At 43.8% G+C, this 21,462-nt stretch overlaps 1 protein-coding gene across 2 annotated transcripts in view; it reads left to right on the forward strand.

Annotated features, from left to right (window-relative positions):
* Positions 1–21,462, forward strand: part of svilc (supervillin c) — a 43,664-nt gene that overhangs the window by 4,591 nt on the left and 17,611 nt on the right. The window contains exons 5-20 of one of the 2 annotated variants that reach the window (XM_085783382.1): positions 1,592–1,653; positions 5,780–5,925; positions 6,821–7,049; positions 7,689–8,230; positions 8,333–8,429; positions 12,239–12,271; positions 12,431–12,493; positions 13,408–13,482; positions 13,590–13,653; positions 14,846–14,905; positions 15,027–15,270; positions 17,195–17,352; positions 18,264–18,362; positions 18,453–18,589; positions 20,494–20,641; positions 21,172–21,317. In XM_085783382.1, coding sequence (XP_085639508.1) covers positions 1,592–1,653; positions 5,780–5,925; positions 6,821–7,049; positions 7,689–8,230; positions 8,333–8,429; positions 12,239–12,271; positions 12,431–12,493; positions 13,408–13,482; positions 13,590–13,653; positions 14,846–14,905; positions 15,027–15,270; positions 17,195–17,352; positions 18,264–18,362; positions 18,453–18,589; positions 20,494–20,641; positions 21,172–21,317 — 2,303 coding nt within the window. The remainder of the gene's footprint in view (positions 1–1,591; positions 1,654–5,779; positions 5,926–6,820; positions 7,050–7,688; positions 8,231–8,332; positions 8,430–12,238; positions 12,272–12,430; positions 12,494–13,407; positions 13,483–13,589; positions 13,654–14,845; positions 14,906–15,026; positions 15,271–17,194; positions 17,353–18,263; positions 18,363–18,452; positions 18,590–20,493; positions 20,642–21,171; positions 21,318–21,462) is intronic. The other variant, XM_085783383.1, reaches the window with a different exon arrangement.

Genomic DNA, 21,462 nt, shown 5'->3' on the forward strand with positions numbered 1-21,462 from the left:
TTCAAAAGCCTGCCTTGAACACAGCATTAGCCGAAACGGCCGTGCCGCTGTTATCTGCTTTAACTCGAGTAAAAGTAAAAATATTTGTCTTGGAAATGTATTCAAGTAAGAGTAATAAGTACCAAAGAAATCTAATACTCAAGTACAGTACTCAAGTAAATTTACTCCATTACTGCCCACCACTGCATACAGGATGTAATGACGTAACCAGGGCAACAACGATGACAGGAGGGAAAACTTGTGTCTCTGTCTCACATGATGTGAACTGAGTGGAAACACAAATGTCAGGTCTGCTATTGGTCGTGTGACACCAGTTGTTCGTCCATAAACTGGTTTTAACGGCCGAGCTGCAGATAAATCAGATTGTATTTTTAGGTTTCATGCTGCTGAATCTCCGCGGCGATGACAGATCGACCATGTGAGAGGAGTTGCAGCTCGAGCTGCCAGGAAAAGACTCGACACGGGAGAATTTAAAAAGCTCTGAAACGACGTCTAAACTCAGACGACAGAGACGTTCACTGTGGTTTAGAGTTTCCTCTCACAGTCGATGGTTTTATAGAAACACACAGTGATGAGTTTTGTTTTCTAGTGAGATAGTTTAGTGTGTGTGTGTGTGATCTATTATAGATTATCGACCAAAGCATTCACAGCATTCACATATCAATAGACAAGTCAATATCAGCAGCTTCAGCAGGAGGAAGCAATGTCAGGTGGTTAAAAATTAATGTTAGATTATTATTGAAATACAGAAGTAAATATAATCATGCAAGTGAAGTAAAAATGCTACATTATACTAATAATAATAATTAGCATTTAGCTAATTATTATTATCACCCTGTAGCTGTCAGGGTGATAAGATCAATGAGAGAGAGAGTTAAAATACTTTCATATTTTCTACCTGTGATACGGTGTATGTGAATAATTGGTAACAATTTATAATAAGTACACACTATTAAGCATTAGTTAAGCATTAATAAATACTGAATTCATCATTTAAAACACATGAACGCTCTGGTGGGCAAGTTGTGACCTGCACATTCACCACGCCAAGCGTTGTGGAGTTGTTGGATTGTGTATTTGATGAGTTTGATGAGGGAAACCAAGAAAACCCATGAGCCTCCGTAGCGTAGCTCTGAGCAGCTCACGGCTCTGCTCCGCCGTTCTAAAAATAGCTTGCACCGACAATTAAAGGTAACGAACCTACTGCTATGACTATAGGGATTATGGCAATGGGCCAATTTGCCAAAACGTTGAACTATCCCTTTAAGATTTTTTTTATTATTATTTTTTTTTTACAGTGCACAAAAAACAAACAGTTTATTGTACTCAGTTTAATCCCAGCTGTGTTATTCTACATTTTTACTGCAAATCAATATCGGCAGTTTCCTTGATGACTAATAATCGGTATCGATCGATCCCTGGTTATCAGAGGTCAGAGGTCAGGTGTGTTTATTATAATAACATGAGACAGAGAAGTTAAAACTACAGTAGGAGTGTGAAATGGATTCAAACCGCTGCAGTTTTATTTGTGCTCATTTATTTTTAAATGTGTGTGACAGGATGGTGATTGATGTGTGTCTCTCTCCTGCAGCCGACGTGAAAACGGACGACAGAGCCAAGATGAGCGTCGCAGCCAAGATGTCTTTGTTCAAAGTGAGTGTGTGTGTGTGTGTGTGTGTGTGTGTGTGCGTGCGTGTGTGTGTGTGTGTGTGTGTGTATGTGTGTGTGTGTGTGCGTGTGTGTGTGTGTATACGCTGAAACAGGATCTCACCTGTTCACCCTCCTCACTGAGCCTCAGCACCTGCTGCTCTCACACTGACAGCAGGATGAGTAAAGGTGGACCGGACCGGCACACATGTGGTCTGGTCCTGGTCCTGGTCCTGGTCCTGGTCCTGGTCCTGGTCCAGTCAGATCCAGATCAGTGCATCAGTGCGACCTCAGACTCATCATGAACACAGATGTCCAACTGGTTGTGAACGCATCACGGCAGCAGCAGCTGGATGTAGTCGTGGAGACACGGTGAAGATCATAGATATAGATAAGAAGACTAGATGACTCACCCGCCGCTGCTGCCCAATGACAAAGCGTAGCCGGTACGGCGGCCATCTTGGGACGGGCAACTCTCTCCCTCAGAGCATTAAGCATGTTCTGCTATAATGACCATAACTTGCTCAGTTTTTGTCCGATTTCAAAACGGTTTGATTTTTTATGAACGTCTATGCAGTTATGATGCAGCATACTTAAAATCACGGATCATTTTAATCATGTACTTTTTTTTGTAAAAGTAACATTATAGTGACATTATACAAATAGTTAAAGTAATAGCTACATACTGATTTATTTTTCACAGAGTTATGAATAGTTTTTTTAGTGCAGATGACTGGATCACCTATCTACTGCACTGTAACTGCAGCCAGAATCAGAGCAAGTTGCCCCCCAAATATGGCCGACTGTGAGCTACGCCTGCGTGTAGTCCGATCCACCCCCTTGGTCGTGGAGACATGGTGAACGTGATCTGCTGAGGTTCTAGTTTTTCGTGACTTTGAACGCAGCACGGTTGTTGGTCTGCTGCGATTTAAACTCACAACCATATCTGGAAATGAGAAAATAAGAGAAAAAACAGTAACTGAACCACCACAACCACAACAGAAAAAGAAGAAGAAACGCCTGGACTGTCCTGGTTTCCTGATCGTGACGATGAGTTCACTGGACTCGAACGTCCTCCACAGAGTAGTCGTGGATGTGTGTGCAGCCGACACATCTGCACTGAAACTTTTTTAAAAATAGAGGTTTTGGTCCACATTGACCTGCAGCTGAAATGTGGACCGAAACCTCAATTTAAAAAAAAAAAAAAGTTTCAGTGATCAAAGAGTCAACATTTTGTAAGCCGTGCTTTTATTTTGAAATTCCCCCGGCTCATCTGAGTGATGAGAAGAGTCGTGTATTGAACAGAGACTCAGCTGATCAGTTACAGAGACTCAGTGACACCACGTTGATCTGAGAAGGTGGAGGAGGAGTCACTGGAGGTTTGTTCTTCTCCTCCTCTTCTTTCTTCCTCCTCCTCTCTCCTCCTCCCCCTCCTCCTCCTTCTTTCTTCCTCCTCTCTTCTCCTCCTCTCTCTTTCCTCTCTCCTCTCTCCTCCACCTTCTCTTCCTCCTCCTCTTCCTCTCTCCCCCTCCTCTCTCCTCTTCCTCCTCTCTCTCCTCCCCCACTTCCTTCTCCTCCTCCTCTTTCTTCCTCCTCCTACTCCTCCACCTCCTCTTCCTCTCTCCTCCTCCTCTCTCTTTCTCCTCCTCTTCCTCTTCTTCCTCCTCCTCTCTCTCCTCCTCCACCTCTCTCTTCCTCCCCCTCCACCTCCTTCTTTCTTCCCCCTCCTCTCTCTCCTCCTCCTCTTCTTTCTTCTTCCTTCCCCTCTTCCTCTCTCTCTCCTCCTCCTCCTCCTCTCTCTCCTCCTCCTCTCTCTCTCCCCCTCCTCCTCTCCTCCACCTCCTCCTCCTCTCTCTCCTCCTCCTCTCTCTCCTCCTCCTCCTCTTCCTCCTCCTCTTTCCTCTCTCCTCCTCCTCCTCCTCTTCTCTCTTCCTCTCTCTTCCTCCTCCTCTTCCTCTCTCCTCTTCCTCTTTCATTTCTCCTCCTCTCTCTCCTCTTCTTCCTCCTCTTCCTCTCTCCTCCTCCTCCTCCTCTCTCCACTTCTCTCCTCCTCTCTCCTCCTCCTCCTCTCTGTTATAATTAGCTGCTGCTCTGTGGAGGAAACTGAATCTGTCTCTGCAGCTCTGGTTTCGCTGTGACCTGTCGGGGGCCAACACACACACACACACACACACACACACACACACACACACACACACTGCACCTTACAGAGAGCTGCTTTATTCAGTCCCTCCCCACCTCCTCCATACAAATAGAACAGGAGAGTTTTCGCTGCCATGTTTGTGGCTCCTCTGACTTATTTAGCAGCAGGAGGCGGAGGAGGAGGAGGAGGTGATGGAGGCGACCATGTGACCTGTTGGGCTCCACCTGTGTGTTTAGGTTTAGGTTTATTTATTTTAGCTAATTACAACAAAACAAATTTCTATGGCTAACAAATAAACATAGAGAAAAAAAGGAGATAGTGATCCGTAACAAATAGAGACAATGGAAATAAGGTACAAAAAATTCATAGATTGAAATCATAAAAAAAGACGGAGTAAGGATGTGGGATATGGAGAGAGTGGGAAATTCAAGAAAAGTTAAAGAGATACGCCAACATACTCCCAAGTCCATGACCAGCATCCTTTCGACTGTGCGTGCAGTAACAAGGGAGATAGAGCCGTATCGCCCGTAATTTGCTTAGCTCAAACACTGGAAGTGTATGGGTAGTGGTAGCCTGCCTCCACCTAAAGTCATCAACTCTTCAGCAACTCTAAACAGAAACCGGCGGGCCGATCTTCGTCTCAGAGCTGACAAAACTCTCCGGTAAGGCATCTTGAGCGGTCAAATGCCGCTAACGGGATGAGATCGGTCAAAACGGAGGGTTCAAGCAAAGACGGTTTATTTTGGTTCAAGCTAGCTACATCGAGGGTAGGTTAGCTTCCTATTTCAAAGTAAAAGCACAAATTCTATCGTCATGGTTTTCTGTATGTAAAGGGCAACGGGTGTTTTATTTTGTGAAAGTAACCAGAAGTGCGTTGGTCACAACGGCTAGCTTGAGTAACGCCGAATTCGTCCGAACAAAATTGTAAACAGCTGGTATTTAGACAAATTAACGACACACTGCTGATCTAAACGGCTACTTTCTCGCCTAAAAATGTTTGAAATGTTGATAAAGTGATATATTTACAGAGTTTAGAGCTAAAATGAAACCAGCTTCAGACTGCTGATTTCGGCTCGGGGAGGAGGGAGGCTAACACTACCTATACACTTCCAGTGTTTGAGCTAAGCTAATTACGTTTAGCTAATATGGCTCTATCACCCTCGTTACTGCACACACAGTTGAAAGGATGGTGTCTATCTGCTGGTCATGGACTCGGGAGTGAGGCAAGACCCGAAAAAAAAATGTTGGCGTATCCCTTTAAAGACCCCCTCCCATGAAAATCGTGTTTTTCGTGCTTTTCACATGTTCCTGTGGCATTTTTCTTGTGTTAGAGCACATATCAGCAGAAAAGGAAGCGCAAAATTGCATTTCTGAGTTTTTCTGCCTTCAAATTGCTGTGAACCAATGGCAGACGCAAACTGGCAGTTTCAGGGAGACTGGAGTTGACGTGTCACAACCCCAGGGGAGGGCACTAGTGCTACAAGCTCCCGCCCCACTCTGCATCTGGCTCAGAGGTGAAAGGCTTGACAGCTCGGTGTAGCTGTCAAGGTATAACAGGTATAGCTCACCTGGTAGAGCAGCTTGCACCATGAGCAAGGCCTACAGTCCAGTCTGGGATCAGTGTGGAGTTTTACGCTAAATGCGCTGAATCTGTAATTGTACAATGTCCAGCTGTCAGCAAGCGGGGGGTGGGGAGCGAGGAGGTGGCTGGGCGGGTGCAGAGCAGCGCAGTCTCCGCCCACCCTCCAGAGGTGCATTGCTAATGAGCTGGTTTTAAAATGACCAAAAAGGGTCGCGGGAGGGGGACTTTAAGATGTATTTTTAGCTGCTTTTTAAAGAGTGAATAGGAAGATATGGATCTTAGCGAAGGAGGTAGTCCATTCCACAACATAGGACCTCTATGTTAAACTGATGGTGTGATGTGTGGGTAAAGGGTAAATATACTAACACTAACCCCCCCCCCCACCCCTCTATCTGCCCCCCCGATAGGAGCTGGAGAAGTCGGCCGCTCCCGAGGCCTCGTCCTTCCTGAAGCCGCGGTCGGGCAGCGTGTGTCATGAGCGCAGGGCTCGCCGTGGCAACGACCACCGCTTCCTCACCCAGCCAATCACCTGCGAGGAAATGGTGGCTATCAGGTGCACGCACACACACACACACACACACACACACACACACACACATGAACAGCTCTATATACAGTACAAGCTAAACTTAGCTCACATCTTATTTAGACAACCCATAGTTTTTTCTTCCTGTCACTGAACACTATGAAGCCTTAGTTGATCATTATTTAATAGTTAATTAATCATTTATTAATCATTCTCCCTACATTGATACCAGTTATTCCGTAGTTTATAAACATATTTATAAATATTTAACTCTGGATTAGTAAACTAATCAATAATGTATTTAATGCAGACAGGTCAGATAAAATCTTCTTTTATCTTCATTGAGCTTCATGTTGTTGCGTTTGTTGACAGTAAGTAAAACAGAGTACTTCCTGCCTTGCCTTTTCTAAATGTTGACATGTCATGTGACTAGTGATGTCATGATTATAGATTTTCTTGGTATGATTATTGTCAGAGAAATCAAGAAATCACGGTATTAATGATTATCACGATTATTATGCATTAATTAATTTCAAATAGCCTATAGTCAAAATATAATTACATTTCTAATTAAATATTTAAAGAATCTATTAATATGGGACCAATTGTTAATCCCCCAGGGGAAACGTTAAAGTCATTGTCATCTATACCAAATGTTTAAGTTTAATTTTTTTTATTACAAATGACACGCTAACATTTAAATTCCTACAAATTCATTGTTACATTGTGCATTTACCTTTACTTTTTGCATTTCCCCCTTTAGCTGCTACTTTTTTGCGGCATGTTTTACACGTCGGACATATCTGCTGCCGATATGGTTCCGGCATAATCGTTTTTTATAAAGTGACAGTATTGAGGTATTATTATATTGTGCAAACAAATAATCGTGACATCCCTACATGTGACCTCTGTCCTCCATCAGCGCCCCGAAACCGGCTCTCCCAGTGGAGTCCCAGTGCGGCCAGGCGGAGTCGGAGGAAGACGCCGACGAGAGCAGCAAACTGAGCATGAGCGAGAAACTGGCGCTGTTCAACAACCTGTCTCTGCCGGGGAGGCCGGGGGCCGCGCAGCCCGACGGACCCCCGGAGAGGAGGAGGCAGAAGGGGGGCCGGTACCGCACACAGCCCATCACCGTGGAGGAGGTCAACCTGGTGAGTCTAAAACAACTCTGTGTGGTAACGTTCTGTTATTGTCTCATAGCGTGGTGAATGTTCAGGTCACAACTTGTCCACCAGAGCGTTGTGGAGTTGTTGGATTGTGTATTTGATGAGTTTGATGAGGGAAACCAAGAAATCCCATGAGCCTCCGTAGCGTAGCTCTGAGCAGCTCACGGCTCTGCTCCACCGTTCTAAAAATAGCTTGCACCGACAATTAAAGGTAACGAACCTACTGCTATGACTATATTATATTATTATATATTATTATGGCTAATGGGCCAATTTGCCAAAATGTTGAACTATCCCTTTAACAAATGAACTTGAAACATAAAAAAAGTATTATTAATTTACAGATTTTACTGAACGTTTACTTTTACGCTCTTAAAACTTTTAACTGTTGTTATTTGCTCACATTGTGTTAACATAAGGTGCCACTGCCAAATCAGACTCATGAAGATATTTGCATGTTAGTTATGTGAATCTTTTTTTTTATTGAGAACATGCATTTGCTTTTTTTTTTAAAGGTAACGAACCTATTGCTATGACTATAGGGATTATGGCAATGGGCCAATTTACCAAAATGTTGAAATATCCCTTAAAGTTTCTAACATGTTTGTGTGTTTTTGGTCTCAGCTGCAGAAAGGACCCGTTCAGCTTCCCGCCTTCTGTTTGTCCGCTCACCTGTCCGACAGACAGCAGGCCTCGTCTGTCAACCTCAAACCCAGCGAGGTCCGGCTCTCTCAGCCAAGACCCGACGCCGAGCCCGGTCCTGGTCCTGGTCCTGGTCCTGGTCTTGGACCTGGTCTGCAGGCCCAGTCTGAGCCCGGCCTGAGGGGAATCCTGAAGAAGAGCCGGTCTGGAGGTCCAGAGTGGAGCCAGATGACGGATGACGCTCAGACGGACGATGCGGCGCCGCACAGCCACGAACACAACGGGGGGGAGGCGGTGGCACCGGGGGGGAGGGGGAGGGGGGAGGAGACAGAGAGGGAGAGGGAGGAGGAGGAGGTGGTCGTTGTGGCGCCGCCGCGGAGAGAGAGGGGGTCGACCAGCCGTGGTGGCGCCCCCTGGAGGCAGAGGCAGCGCGGCAGCAGGAGGGAAACCATCGCCTGTCCACCAATCAGAGGCTGGACAGAGCAGGAGGCCACGCCCCCTCAGGACCAGGAGGACGTGGCTCTGTAAGTGACGGTCCACTCAGAGGAGATTCATCCTTCCATCTATCTAAGGTCTGTGGCTAATAAACGTGTGTGTGTGTGTGTGTGTATGTTGTGTCTAAAAAGGCGCCAGCAGGACGAGGACGGGAGCGCGAGGACGAGCAGTGAAGACGCCACAGCCACAGGACGCGTTCAGGTGTCTCTGGGAAAAGAACAGGAGAAGGTGAGACAGATTCAGTGAAGGAAACACGACACAGTCTGGTCAAAGACGGTTTTTAAAAACAAGAAGCTCCACTGTGTCCCGTGGGTTTCTCCGTGACTCCGCCCCCTTTAGGAGCCCAGCAGACCATGACTCCGCCCCCTTTAGGAGCCCAGCAGACCATGACTCCGCCCCCTTTAGGAGAGCAGCAGACCATGACTCCGCCCCCTTTAGGAGACTAGCAGACCATGACTCAGCCCCCTTTAGGAGACCAGCGGACTATGACTCCGTCCCCTTTAGGAGACCAGCAGACCGTGACTCCGCCCCCTTTAGGAGACCAGTGGACTATGAGTGAATTCCAATTCCCCCCTTGGCCCTAGCCTTTCGTTTTGCGCGTTCACATGAAGTGGTGGCGTCCAGATTCTGGTTCAGACGGCGGTTGGGGGAAGTGGTCGGGCTATCTCGCCCTTCAAACTGAGATTTTTCAGAGGCACACTTCAAACCGAGGGGTATGACAAGTTTCCCAGAATGCATCTCGCGGCAACCGGCAGCTGTTTTATTTCTCGCTGTAGCGCTGTTATTACGTCACTTTGTTAAGTTTTAATATTTTTTAATGCGAGAAAGTAACTGTTTAGATCCCCAATGTGCGGTCGGTTTATCCAAATGACGGCTGTTTGGAAGTTTGCTCTGATGTTTTTGGGAGAAGTGAAGCTCCACCTGCGGAGCAGATCACACCACAGAGACACCACCCCGTCCGGAGAGCTCGTCAGCCGGCCAACCTCCGTCGTCATCCTGGGAGAAAAGACGATCGCTAATTAACTTACCCGCAGGTTTTTAGAGGTTTACCGCCAGCTGGTAACATTCTTTTTAGGAGATAAATGCTGTTCTCATTGATGAAATGTAACAATTGTGCCAGTCGCATTAGTTTGTTTGAATTAAAAGTGAAGGTTCATGTGTGTATTCGACAGAGGAGCAGCGCTGCCTGGGGGCGCAGTTTGGACTCTTAAATGCAACGTCTCTGTCTCATGTTTAGGGACAGAGGTCAAACTCACAGGCTGATTAAGTCCACAAATAAAACTTTGAGGTCACAGAGTTCACCCCCCGCCCCTCCTCTTTAGTTAGATGTGGGTTCCTCTCATACCATTGAAACCAGAGACACTGAAGCCGGCTGTCGCTTAGCAACTGTGATGTGTTCAATGGTCCTGGGATCAGACAGACATGAGGAGAGACCTGTGTTTATGAATCTGACAGTCTCACAGAGAGATGAGGAATGAAAACACACACAGCTGACTCATGGCAACACCATGAGTGTGTGTATTAACTCATTGAATGCCAAAAACGTCATTTTACATTTTTTGATTTTTTTCAAATTAAGAAAATAGACCCTCTAACACGCCTTATGTGTGAATTTGGGAACTCTATGATGAACAGAACTGAAATAGATGACGATCAAAAACTCATGAAAACTCACGATCTGGACATTTTATCATATCTTGGCTTTTGATGGTTTAGTTAGTTTAGTTTAGTTTATTAGTTTAATAGGGACAGTGTGCAATTACATTAATCATTTAAAGGAAAAAAAAAATGAAAAGATGGTTGCACCAGATTTAGCTCCCGGCTAATTTCCATCTGTAGTCCCTACATAAAAGTGATAAAATACACAGAATACAAGCTACTATACAAAGGTGAGGCATAAACAGACACAGTTAGACAATGGACAACACTTAGACAACAACATGTATGAGCATGTATGGTTGCAGCATTGGGTTGAATCAGTGGAATAAAACAGCCCATATCTTTAAATCTACTGTTACGGCTTGGTAGCACTAGTTAGCAAACACATTCAACAATAGAACAACAATATTTATCTTACACGAGCCCTTTGACCCAGAAATGTAAGTGTCAGAAGAGCGACAGCCACAAACAGCGCATATTTCATAAAAGACGCTATATCTCTAGAAAACAATCAGGGATTTGGATGAAAACTGGCCACTGTTTAGTTTGTCCCCATTTAAAGCAGAAAGTTTCACCTTTCAAACGAGCCATAGTGTGTGTCTATAGATATAGAATACGCTGTGGCTCGACAAGAATCGTCAACAATGGTCTAAATGGCTGGCACCAGGATTAAAGTGATACGCCAACATTTTTTTTTCGTGTCTTGCCTCACTCCCGAGTCCATGACCAGCAGATAGACACCATCCTTTTGACTGTGCATGCAGTAACAAGGGAGATAGAGCCGTATCGCCCGTTATTAGCTTAGCTCAAACGCTGGAAGTGTATAGGTCATAGACATATAAAGAGTAGACGCCGCATCGAACGCTGCGCCGCGAGAAATGCGGCCGCCATCTTGAACCGGTCGTTCTACTCAGTCGAGCAGCAGAAGTAACAGGATGCAGAGCACTGTGCAGCATATTATTTCTGTTCTAATCAGCAGAAAACCATCGAAAACAGCTGGCTCTGGGGATTACTTTTCACTAATAAGATCGAACATTACTATTGGTTGTATTTTGTGAATCGAATATTTATTTATTTATTCTCTCTCCTCCCTCTCTCTCTCTGACCTGATATGAATTGATTCTCTGGTTTTTATATATTTTTATTTTCTCTAACATATAGCTTTTATCTCTATATACTGTATTTATTCATTACAGGAATGCTGCTCTCTGATCAATTGCTGCTCTCTACGGGCTGTTATTTCCATAGACATATTTATTTCTGTATAATGAATGGTTGTCAAGTGTAACACACCGTTGCTAGGGACGCTGCTCTGATCAGCGCAGCACAGAACAGAGAAACTATGCAGGATATTTACCTTATGTTTCGTTTTTACCTTCAGTAAAAAGCTTGGGACTAATAGTGATGTTAGATAAATGACTTGTAACCTGTTACAGAGAGAGTGGAGGCTCCTTCCACATCCTGGCTGAAAACCAAACCTGCTGATCAGATCAGAGCCTGTAGTCCGCGACACAAACACGCCCCATAAACCTATAATATCTTGTTTATGACAGATAAGACTACACACATTGTAACATATATGTGATAATCCATCGATCCAGTTATTGATTATAAAAGGCTTTGTTGAAAACAAATGGGAGGAGGCTCAGCAACACAGCGGAGAGGAGACCAGACATGCAGATGTGCTAAATTATAACATTTATAAATCAATAAAAGTAGTATTTTGATCAAAATTATGTTTCAAATGAATTATTTCACTCGTACGCCGTGTAATAGGCGGGACAATGTTCAGTAAGTTATTGATTAAATGCACTGACACTAGTGAAACTATCAATTGCACCTACCAAACAGATACATGAGTGGAGCGGGCGACCGGTCCAAGATGGCGGCCCCACCGCTCGTCAGCGCCAACAGGCCCAGCGTTCGATGCAGCGTCTACTCTTTATATGTCTATGGTATAGGTGGTGTTAGCCTGCCTCCTACCTGAGCCAAAATCAGCAGTCAGAAGCTGGTTTCATTTTAGCTCTAAACTCTGTAAATATATCACTTTATCAACATTTCAAACATTTTTAGGAGAGAAAGTAGCCGTTTAGATCAGCAGTGTGTTGTTAATTTGTCTAAATACCAGCTGTTTACAATTTTGTTTGGACGAATTCGGCGCTACTCAAGCTAGCCGTTGTGACCAACGCACTTCCGGTTACTTGCCCTTTACATACAGAAAACCATGACAATAGAATTTGTGCTTTTACTTTGAAATAGGAAGCTAACCTACCCTCGATTTAGCTAGCTTGAACCAAAATAAACCATCTTCTTTGCACTCAATTAGTTAATTCATTTCTATTAACATTTTCATTTGTTTCTCCTCTGTTTTCCTGCAGGAGGAGGCAGAGACGCTCCCCTCTCAGTGCTGGGTAAGTCATATTGATAATAATATTAATGAATAATAACTGATCCATCACACGGTCATTTAGACTAATAATTAAAAGGCTTCAGCTGCTCTCTCTCCTAACTCCCCCATCCTCCCCCCTCCACCCCCGACCCCCGACCCCCCCACCACCTCTCTCTACCAGGAACCCGTCTTTGCTTCTGTCTATTCTAGTTCTACGCCTCAATATGTCATGTGTTTCAACCAGGTAAACAGCGCGAGCCGTACACGTCACACACACACACACACACTCACCGCTGCCTGCTGGTTTTGCCGTGTGTGTGTGTGTGTTTTGAATGCAGTGATTCAGGACGATGATGTGACTGACCCACATCTGCAGCTCCACATCTGGATCTTTTGAGTCTTTTAACAACCAGGAGATAAAGAATCAAAGACTAAAAGTTTCAACATGAACCTGCACATTTAGTTTTATTTATTTATGAGGACGCAGCACTGAGCATTTTCAACATGATGCACAAATTTATTCAAAAAAAGGAAAAGAAGCATCTATTTTAATTTCCATGAGTAACCTGACAGATGATTAGGTTTTAGGTTTCATAGATTCACAGTACACGCATAATAATGATCATAGTAATAATCTTTATTTGTATAACAACTGTTATAAATAAAGATCAGTGGTTTACATTCAAGAACACTAATGTGAAGGTACAACAGTGTTAAAAGATATAAGATTATAAGAAGAAAATATTTTTAAAAAAAGAGGCCGGTGCATATTCTCATTTGTCCAGGTCAAAGTATTTCAACTAAAAAAAAAAAAAAAGAGGTATAATTAGTTAAAAGCAAACAAATGCAAATAAAAATTTGTGAATAACTAAAATAAAATAAAAATACAGTGATATATTGAATATTGCACATCGGCCTAAATTAAAATATCACAGTAGCAAGACGGATAAAGAATAAAAAACGTTCAGATTAACTCTTTGTGTTGATTTGGTGCCTGAATGAATCCTGAGTTTCACTGGTCTGTGCATCATGTGTGAAGAACTCACCTGTCTCCCCTCCCTCACCTGTCTTACCTCCCTCACCCCGTCTCACCCCGTCCCACCTGACTCATCTGACTCATCTGTCTCACCTGTCTCACCCGTCTCATCTCATCCTCAGACTAATCTGTCCTTCGAGGCTCAGGAGGTTTCGTCTCCCACCAAGAGCCCGACGCTGCCTCAGTGGAGACACAAGGTCTGAGTCCTTATGAATGTGTTGGAATCCAGAGTGTGTGTGTGTGTGTGTGTGTCTGTGTGTGTGTCTGTGTGTGTTGACCGTTGTGTGTGTTTGTGGTCGTGCAGGTGAAGGACGGAGGAGTTGAAGAATTTGGGTCACAGCAGGAGAGTGGACACCTGGTGAAGAGAGGTGGGAAACATCATCATCATCATCATCTCTGCATAATCTCTGAGTCAGATCATTGGAGAACAGTAAAGACCATTGGAAACCAGTTAAAGCAGAAGTAAGCGATCCGGTGGTTTTGGCTAACTTCCTGTCAGCTGATGGAGTTAGCAGTCCCCGCCCTCGTCCCTACGTCACCACATTCACGCGCATCCCTTGGCTGCACACACAGAGAGGACCGCCCCTTTATGCTGTTCTCTCTCCTCATTGGATAAAGGCTGTAGGATACAAGGAATGTTTTCTCCTCGGCTTACAGCAGAGCAGAGTGACTGACAGACCCGTGTTTCAGACCAAACACTCTATAAGTGATTGCTGTCGGAAGATATAACTTTTTAAGACTTATATTAACACAAACATTCCGCTTACTTCTGCTTTAAGGCCAGTTAAAACCAGTTAAGACCAATAAAAACCAGTAAAGACCAGTAGAAAACTTGTAAAGACCAGTAGAAACCAGTAAAGACCAGAAAAAAACAGTAAAAAAACAGTAAAGACCAGTAGAAACCAGTAAAAAAAAAAACTAGTAAAGATCAGTAGAAAACAGTAAAAAACTAATAAAGACCAGTAGAAACCAGTAAAAAAAAACTAGTGAAGACCAGTAGAAACCAGTAAAAAACTAATAAAGACCAGTAGAAACCAGTAAAAAAAAAACTAGTGAAGACCAGTAGAAACCAGTAAAAAACTAATAAAGACCAGTAGAAACCAGTAAAAAAAAAACTAGTGAAGACCAGTAGAAACCAGTAAAAACCAATAAAGACCAGTAGAAACCAGTAAAAAACTAATAAAGACCAGGAAAAACCAGTAGAAACCAGTAGAAAACCAGTAAAGACTCCTGTCAAACCTGTTAAACCCATCTCAGGTGATTTGATCAGTGATCAGTGAACACAGCTGAGATGCATTCAGGGAGCGTCAGAAATCTGATAGCTGATGCTCAGATCCATTCAGAGGTGGAGCTGAACCGAGTTCCTTCAGCTGCTCAGTGGAGACACAATTTAGACCTGATCACTGATCGATCTCTGAACACACAGGTCTGATCAGGTCTGATCGGGGCCACTCCTTTATTCTTTAATCTATTTTAATCATGATCTGTTTCTCTTCTGTTTTCATGTTTCTTTGTATTTAATTTATTTGTATATAAACTGGTGTTTCCTTCACTTCCCAGAGAGCGACGACACTGAGACGTCTGACACCAGGAGACTGACTGACGCTCCAGGAGACGAAGGTCAGAGCCTCATCATCATCATTACATCATCACTGTGTTTACCTCAGGTTCTGACTGTGTCGTGTCTTGTCGTGTCGTGTCGTGTCGTGTCGTGTCGTGTCGTGTCGTGTTGTGTTGACAGCGACCCCGCCCCTGCAGCCTCATCTGGAGCTTGGAGGTGAGACGGCGCCTCCTCCCGAGGCGAAGGAGGTGGAGGAGGAGGAGGAGACGCCCACAGACGAGTCCAGGACGTTGGATGGAGGTGAAGGTTTCTATGGCGACCAGTCGTCCCCCTCCGCATGCTCCGCGCCCCCGCCCTGCGGAGACGCCGCCGCCACGGAGACCGATCCGGACCTGGACGTCATCTGTCAGACCAACGCCCCCATGTGAGCCGCCATTCGCACACTCACTGGTTTAATCATCATCATCATAATATAATTTTTTAAAGTTTTTATTTTAACTTATAGAATTCAATCTTATCAGGTTTAGTGAATATATTTGATAACAGATTCAATTATGTAAATAGATTTACATTATTATTATTATTATTATTTATTTATAACAACTGACGACAGGAAACACAAAAACACAAGATTACAAAGATTCTGAAAATAACTTTAACTTTAATTTAACTTCAGACTTGTGAGTTTTATTTTATAAAATGAGGAGCTCAAACTCAGTGCGTAGAGTTTTTCTATCAGGAAATATTTATTTATTTTAAACTGTTTATTGAACAATGTCAGATGTTGAATATTAAAGATATTATTCATGAGCCAAATACAAGAGCAAGTAAAGGAGTAATTTTAATCTTATAGTTGCTGCAACAGAAAAACAAATGAGTCGATCAAAAAGATGATAATAATTAACTTTATTTATTTATTAATTGATAAAGATGTGAACATGTGACAGTTTAAAACAGGAATCTCTAAGGGCACTCAGTCAAACATGAAACTTTTATCCTCTCATCCACTTTAAAACGTCATTAGTAGTAGAAAATACTGTTTATTTCTTGGAAATGTAGTTTTGTGTCCAGTGTGGAGCCCTCTGCTGGTGACTCCGCCCACTGCAGCTTCACTTTATTTTATTTTGGACAAGAGACTTTTATTTATCCCAGAAAACGTCAAAACAACAAAAGACATTCTATGCAGTTATGTACAAAATATATACTCTTTTGTAATTTTACATGTTAGAAGGAATAAAAATGAAATTAGAAAAAGAAACATTAGAGTGGAGACACTGATCAGACACAACTGTTTATGATCTGTTAATGATAAAACACTGACACCAGCAAAAAGTAGTTATAATAATAATAAAATATGTTATTTATAGGCGCTTTTCAAAACTTACAAGGTCACCTCACATGTTAAATTTAAAAACAATAAAACAATTAAGCAAAAATGAATAAAAACATTAAATAAATAAAACACGTTCAGTGTTAAAATTTGAGAAGGAACCAAATATAAATATATAACTGCTCTCCTTTTCTCTAAACTGTGAACACAAACCCCAATTTTCAAGGTTTATTCACAAAACCTCAGATTCTTCTTGCAAAACAAATCTTTCACCTCAAAACAGTTTAGTCTGTGCTCCAAACTGAACTATGTTGTCAAATCGTGCCCCGAGTTAATCAAAATTAAAAATACTACTGAGCAGTCACTAAACACTACATAGACAAATAGAAAACACAATGCTCAGGACATGAAGCTGTAGAAATAAATGTTTATTGTTCACTGTAGGCTAAATGCATGTTGCAAAACAAAAAACCTGTGCATTTAGCAGTTGTACATACTGTACTGTAAAAAAAGAAAAAGTACAAAAAACAGAAATCCTGTGCATTTAGCACTTGTATGTAGGCCTACGTAAAAAATAAAGTACAAAAATATACAAATGAGAAGTGCATTACTCAGCCACAGCATCATTATGGGTCATATGTTCCCTCACATCATTAGACACAAGTGTGATCAATTTTGAGTTGTTGTGTTCAACCGGTGAAACTTGTGCTTTAGTTGTGTTTGACTTTTGCCACCTGTGCTCAGCATTATGCAACACAGGTGCATCACAATGAAAATGTGTTGGTAAGTTGTGTCTAAACAGGTGAAAAGTGCTGATGTATGATCAGGATGAATGAATGATCAATCAGTGGGTTCAGACAACAGGGTTTAGTGTTTTAGCAATTGAGAAAAACTGTAATAATAAAACACTTATTCATAACAACCAAGTGCATCGTCATGGAGATGGAGCTGGTACTGATGGATGTCCTCTGTGTGTGTGTGTGTGTGTGTCTCTGTGTGTGTGTGTGTGTGTGTTTAGGCTGTCCTCGGCCGTAGCGGAGCACCGGCGCTCCGTGCGTCCGTCCCGTAGGACTCAGGGCTCCAGGAACCCGCTGAGAGCTCTGGCTGCCAGAGACGACGTGAGACAAGAGCTGATGGAGAGAGGGAGGGAGGAGGAGAGCAGCCACCACCACCAGAGTGAGGAGGACCATGCTTTCTTTCTTTCTTTCTCCTCTTCTTCCTATTTCTTCTTCTCCTTCTCCTCTTTCTTTTTTTCCTTCTTTTCCCTCCTCATCTTCTTCCTTCATCTCCTCCTTCTTCTTCTCCCTCCTCCCCTTCTCCTCTTCCTTCCTCCTTTTTCTTCTCCTCCTCCATCATCTTCTCCCTTCCCCTCCTTGTTCTCCCTCGTCCTCCTCTTTCTTTTTCTTCTCCTTCTCCTCTTTATTTTTTCCTTCTTCTCACTCCTCCTCTTCTTCCTTCATCTTCTCCCTCCTCCTCCTCTTCCTTCTTCCTTTTTCTTTTTCTTCTCCTTCTCCTCTTTCTTTTTTCCTTCTTCTCTCTCCTCCTCCTTTTCCTCCTTCTCCTCTTCCTTCTCTTCTTATTCTTCTTCCTCCTCCTTGTTCTCCCTCCTCCTCCTCTTTTTCCTTCTCCTTCTTCTCCCTCTTTGTTCTCTCTCCTCCTGCTCCTTCTCCCTCCACCTTGTTCTCAATCGTCCTCTTTCCTTCTTCTCCTCCTCTTCCTTCTTCTTCCCCTTCTTCTTCTCCCTCCTCCTCCTCTTCCTCCTTCTTTTTCTTCCTCCTCCTCCTCCTCTTCCTCTTCCTTATGCTTCTTCCTCCTCCTTATTCTCCCTCCTCCTCTTCTTCCTTCTCCTTCTTCTCCCTCTTTGTTCTCCCTCCTCCTCTTCCCCTTCTTCTCCTCCTCCTCTTCCTTCTTCTTCTCCTCCTCCTCCTCTTCCTTCTTCTCCATCCTCCTCCTCTTCCATCCTCCTCCTTCTTCCTAGGAATTCCTTCTTCTCATACATGAAAAATCACCACTTGCTCCTAAATTTCTCTAAATTGTTGCTCAGCAGCTTTTTATTTTTATTCTTGTTTCTCACTCTGCGTCTCCAGAGTCTAAGAACTCAGATTCTCATCCCATCAGACCAGACGACGTCTCCGTGGCTTCATCCCGTCCGGCCTTCAGCAGCCTGATGCTCATCCAGGTCAAAGGTCAGAGGACGTTCCTGCTGTGTGTGTGTGAGTCTGTGTGTGTGTGTGTGTGTGTGTGTGTGTGTCTAACCCGGCCCTGTGCTGTGACAGGAAGCCGTCATGTGCAGGTGCGTCTGGTGGAGCCGGCCGTGCGCTCGCTCAACAGCGGCGACTGCTTCCTGCTGGTCGCGCCGCAGCACTGCTTCCTGTGGAGCGGAGAGTTCGCCAGCGAGCCGGAGCGAGCCAAGGTACCGACGTCCAATCACAGCGCAGAGAGTTTACAGTTTTTCTCGATTGCTAAGACACATTTCTCGAAAGCTTCTCTCATTTTCTCTAAACTGTGAACACAAACCCCAATTTTCAAGCTACATTCACAAAACCTCAGACTCTTCTTGCAAAACCAAACTTTGACCTCAAAACAGTTCAATCTGTGCCCAAAACTGAACTTTGTTGCCAAATCGTGCCCCGAGTCAATCAAAATTAAAAACACTACTGAGCAGCCACTAAACACTACATAGAAAAATAGAAAACACAATGCTCAGCACATGAAGCTGTAGAAATAAATGTTTATCGTTCACTGTAGGCTAAATGCATGTTGCAAAACAAAAAACCTGTGCATTTACACTGTAGCACTTTTCTCCTTCCCTTTCTTTCACGCTCCTCCTTACCTCTCCACATCCATTTCATCCCCTTTTCCTTCCTTCTTTTTTTCTGCCCAGTTCATCCCTCCCTCCCTCCCTCCCTCCCTCATCCTTTCTTTCTTCACCCTGTCACCTCTCATCTTCTCCTCTTGCAAAACAAAAAACCTGTGCATTTAGCACTTGTACATAGTAAAAAAAAAAGGAGTACAAAAAACAGAAATCTTGTGCATTTACACGTAGCACTTGTACAGTACAAAGACAAACAGAAATCTTGTGCATTTAGCACTTGTATACAGTAAGCCTACGTAAAAATAAAGTACAAAAATATAGAAATGAGAAGTACACAACTCAGCCACAGCGTAATTTCTCTGTACTGGGTCAGGCCACAGGACTTCATCCTGAACTAGCTTACAGTATATGTGCCCTCACATCATTGGACACAAGTGTTATCAATTTTGAGTTGTTGTGTTCAACCGGTGAAACTTGTGCTTTACTTGTGTTTGACTTTTGCCACCTGTGCTCAGCATTTTGCAACACAGGTGCATCACAATGAAAATGTGTTGGTAAGATGTGTCTAAACAGGTGAAAAGTGCTGATGGTTTTGCCAAAAGAGTGACTGATTCAATCAGTGGGTTCAGGCAACTGAGAATTTGGTTCAGACAACAGGGTTTAGTGTTTTAGCAATTGAGAAAAAAACACTTTAACACACACATGAATCATAATCCTGTACTTTACTTTTAAACCTACTTCATGTTCATATTTTACAGTTCACGCCCAGAGGAGCATTTATATCTTTATTTTTTATTTTACATTAAAGGGATAGTTCACCCAAAATTGAAATTTCACTCATTATCTACTCACCCTTATGTGGACTAAGGGCTGGGAGAAGTTTCAGAGTCCTCCGTCCCTTCTCTGAGTTACAGGGGGTCTTGGTGTAGCACTGCATGTCCATATAACTGTTGCAAATGGATACCAACTGTCTTCGTAACAAAAAGACACACCAAAAAACATCCAAATACCTCCACGCTGCTCGTATGTAATGTCCGTCTTGTATTGAAGCCCCGAAATGCGAAATTGTCCTGAAAAAAAATTAAATAAGTCTATATTTCAAGCTTGTTTGTAGCAGAAGCTCCTCTTCCCCAGTTCGTCCAAATTTGACGAACCAGGAAGAGGAGCCTCGAGAAGCTTCCGCTACAAAAGTTAAAAAGTGAACTCTCTCCACCGCCAAAAGCATTTTGATGACTCTGAAAGTTCTCCAAACCCTTCCTTGGCATGACAGTGAGTAGACAATTGGTGAATTATCGATTTTGGTTGAAATATCCCTTTAATTGTATAACCGCTATGGGAAACTGTTATTTCTCATAGTGAGTGAAACACTACAGGTTTCTACAGCTGCGTTAGAGAATAAACCACGACAGGTGGATCAGATGACGTCAGGTCAGGTGTTAGAGTTACCATAGAAACCTGACCTACAGGTGTGTGTGTGTGTGTGTGTGTGTGTTGTGCGTCAGGCCCTGGAGCTGGCCTCCTTCATCCAGAGCCACGGGGATCTGGGCTGCGAGGCGACCCGGCTGCAGCAGCTGGACGAGGGGCTGAACTCCGACGGCAGCGAGGCCTCGGCCTTCTGGAGCCTCCTGGGAGGACGCACGCTCTACAGAGGTCAGAGGTCACCATGACAGCAGGATGATGTCACTCTATGGGGTTATTTATCACTCTGTGTTTCCTCTTTCCTCCTTTTCCTCCTCTACACCTCCTCCTCTTTCTTCTCTCCCTCTTCCTCCTCCTCTCCACCTTCTCTTTCTCCTCCTCGTCTTCCTCCACCTCCTCTCTACGTCCTCCCCATCCTCTCTCCTCTTCCTCTTCCTCCTTCTCCTCCTCCTCTTCCTCTATATGTCCTCTTCATCCTCTTTTCACTTCCTCCTCTTTCCTCTCCTCGTTCTCCTCCTCCACCTCCTCCTCTTTCTCCTCTTCCTCCTTTCTCATCCTCCTCTTTCTCCTCTTCCTCCCTTCTCATCTTCCTCCTCCTCCTCCCTCTCCTCCTCTATATGTCCTCTTCATCCTCTCTTCACTTCCTCCTACTTCCTCTCCTTCTCGTTTTCCTCCTCCTCCTCCTCCTCCTCCTCCTCTTCCTCCTCCCCCTCCTCCTCCTCTTCCTTCCTCTTCCTCCTCCTCTCCCCCCCCCCCTCTAGGAGCCGGCGCCCCGGAGGAGGATGAGTTCTTTGAGCGCGGTGTGGTGGAGTCTAACTGTGTTTACCGGCTGGTGGAGAACAGGCTGGTTCCTGAGGAACAGGCCTGGGCCTCCATCCCCTCCACCGCCCTGCTCCAATCCACTGAGGTCTGAACATCCTCTTAACTTTTAATTTACTTTTTACTTTTTTACTTTTTTATTTTTTTTAAAATTTTGGATCCTCATCAGCTCTTTCCTAATGTTCCTAATCCTAATCTTCCAACACAAATCATGAAACACACAACAATAGACA

This window comes from Trachurus japonicus, chromosome 8 (genome assembly GCF_045865225.1).
Source record: "Trachurus japonicus isolate A0001 chromosome 8, Traja_1.0".
NCBI lineage: Eukaryota > Metazoa > Chordata > Actinopteri > Carangiformes > Carangidae > Trachurus > Trachurus japonicus.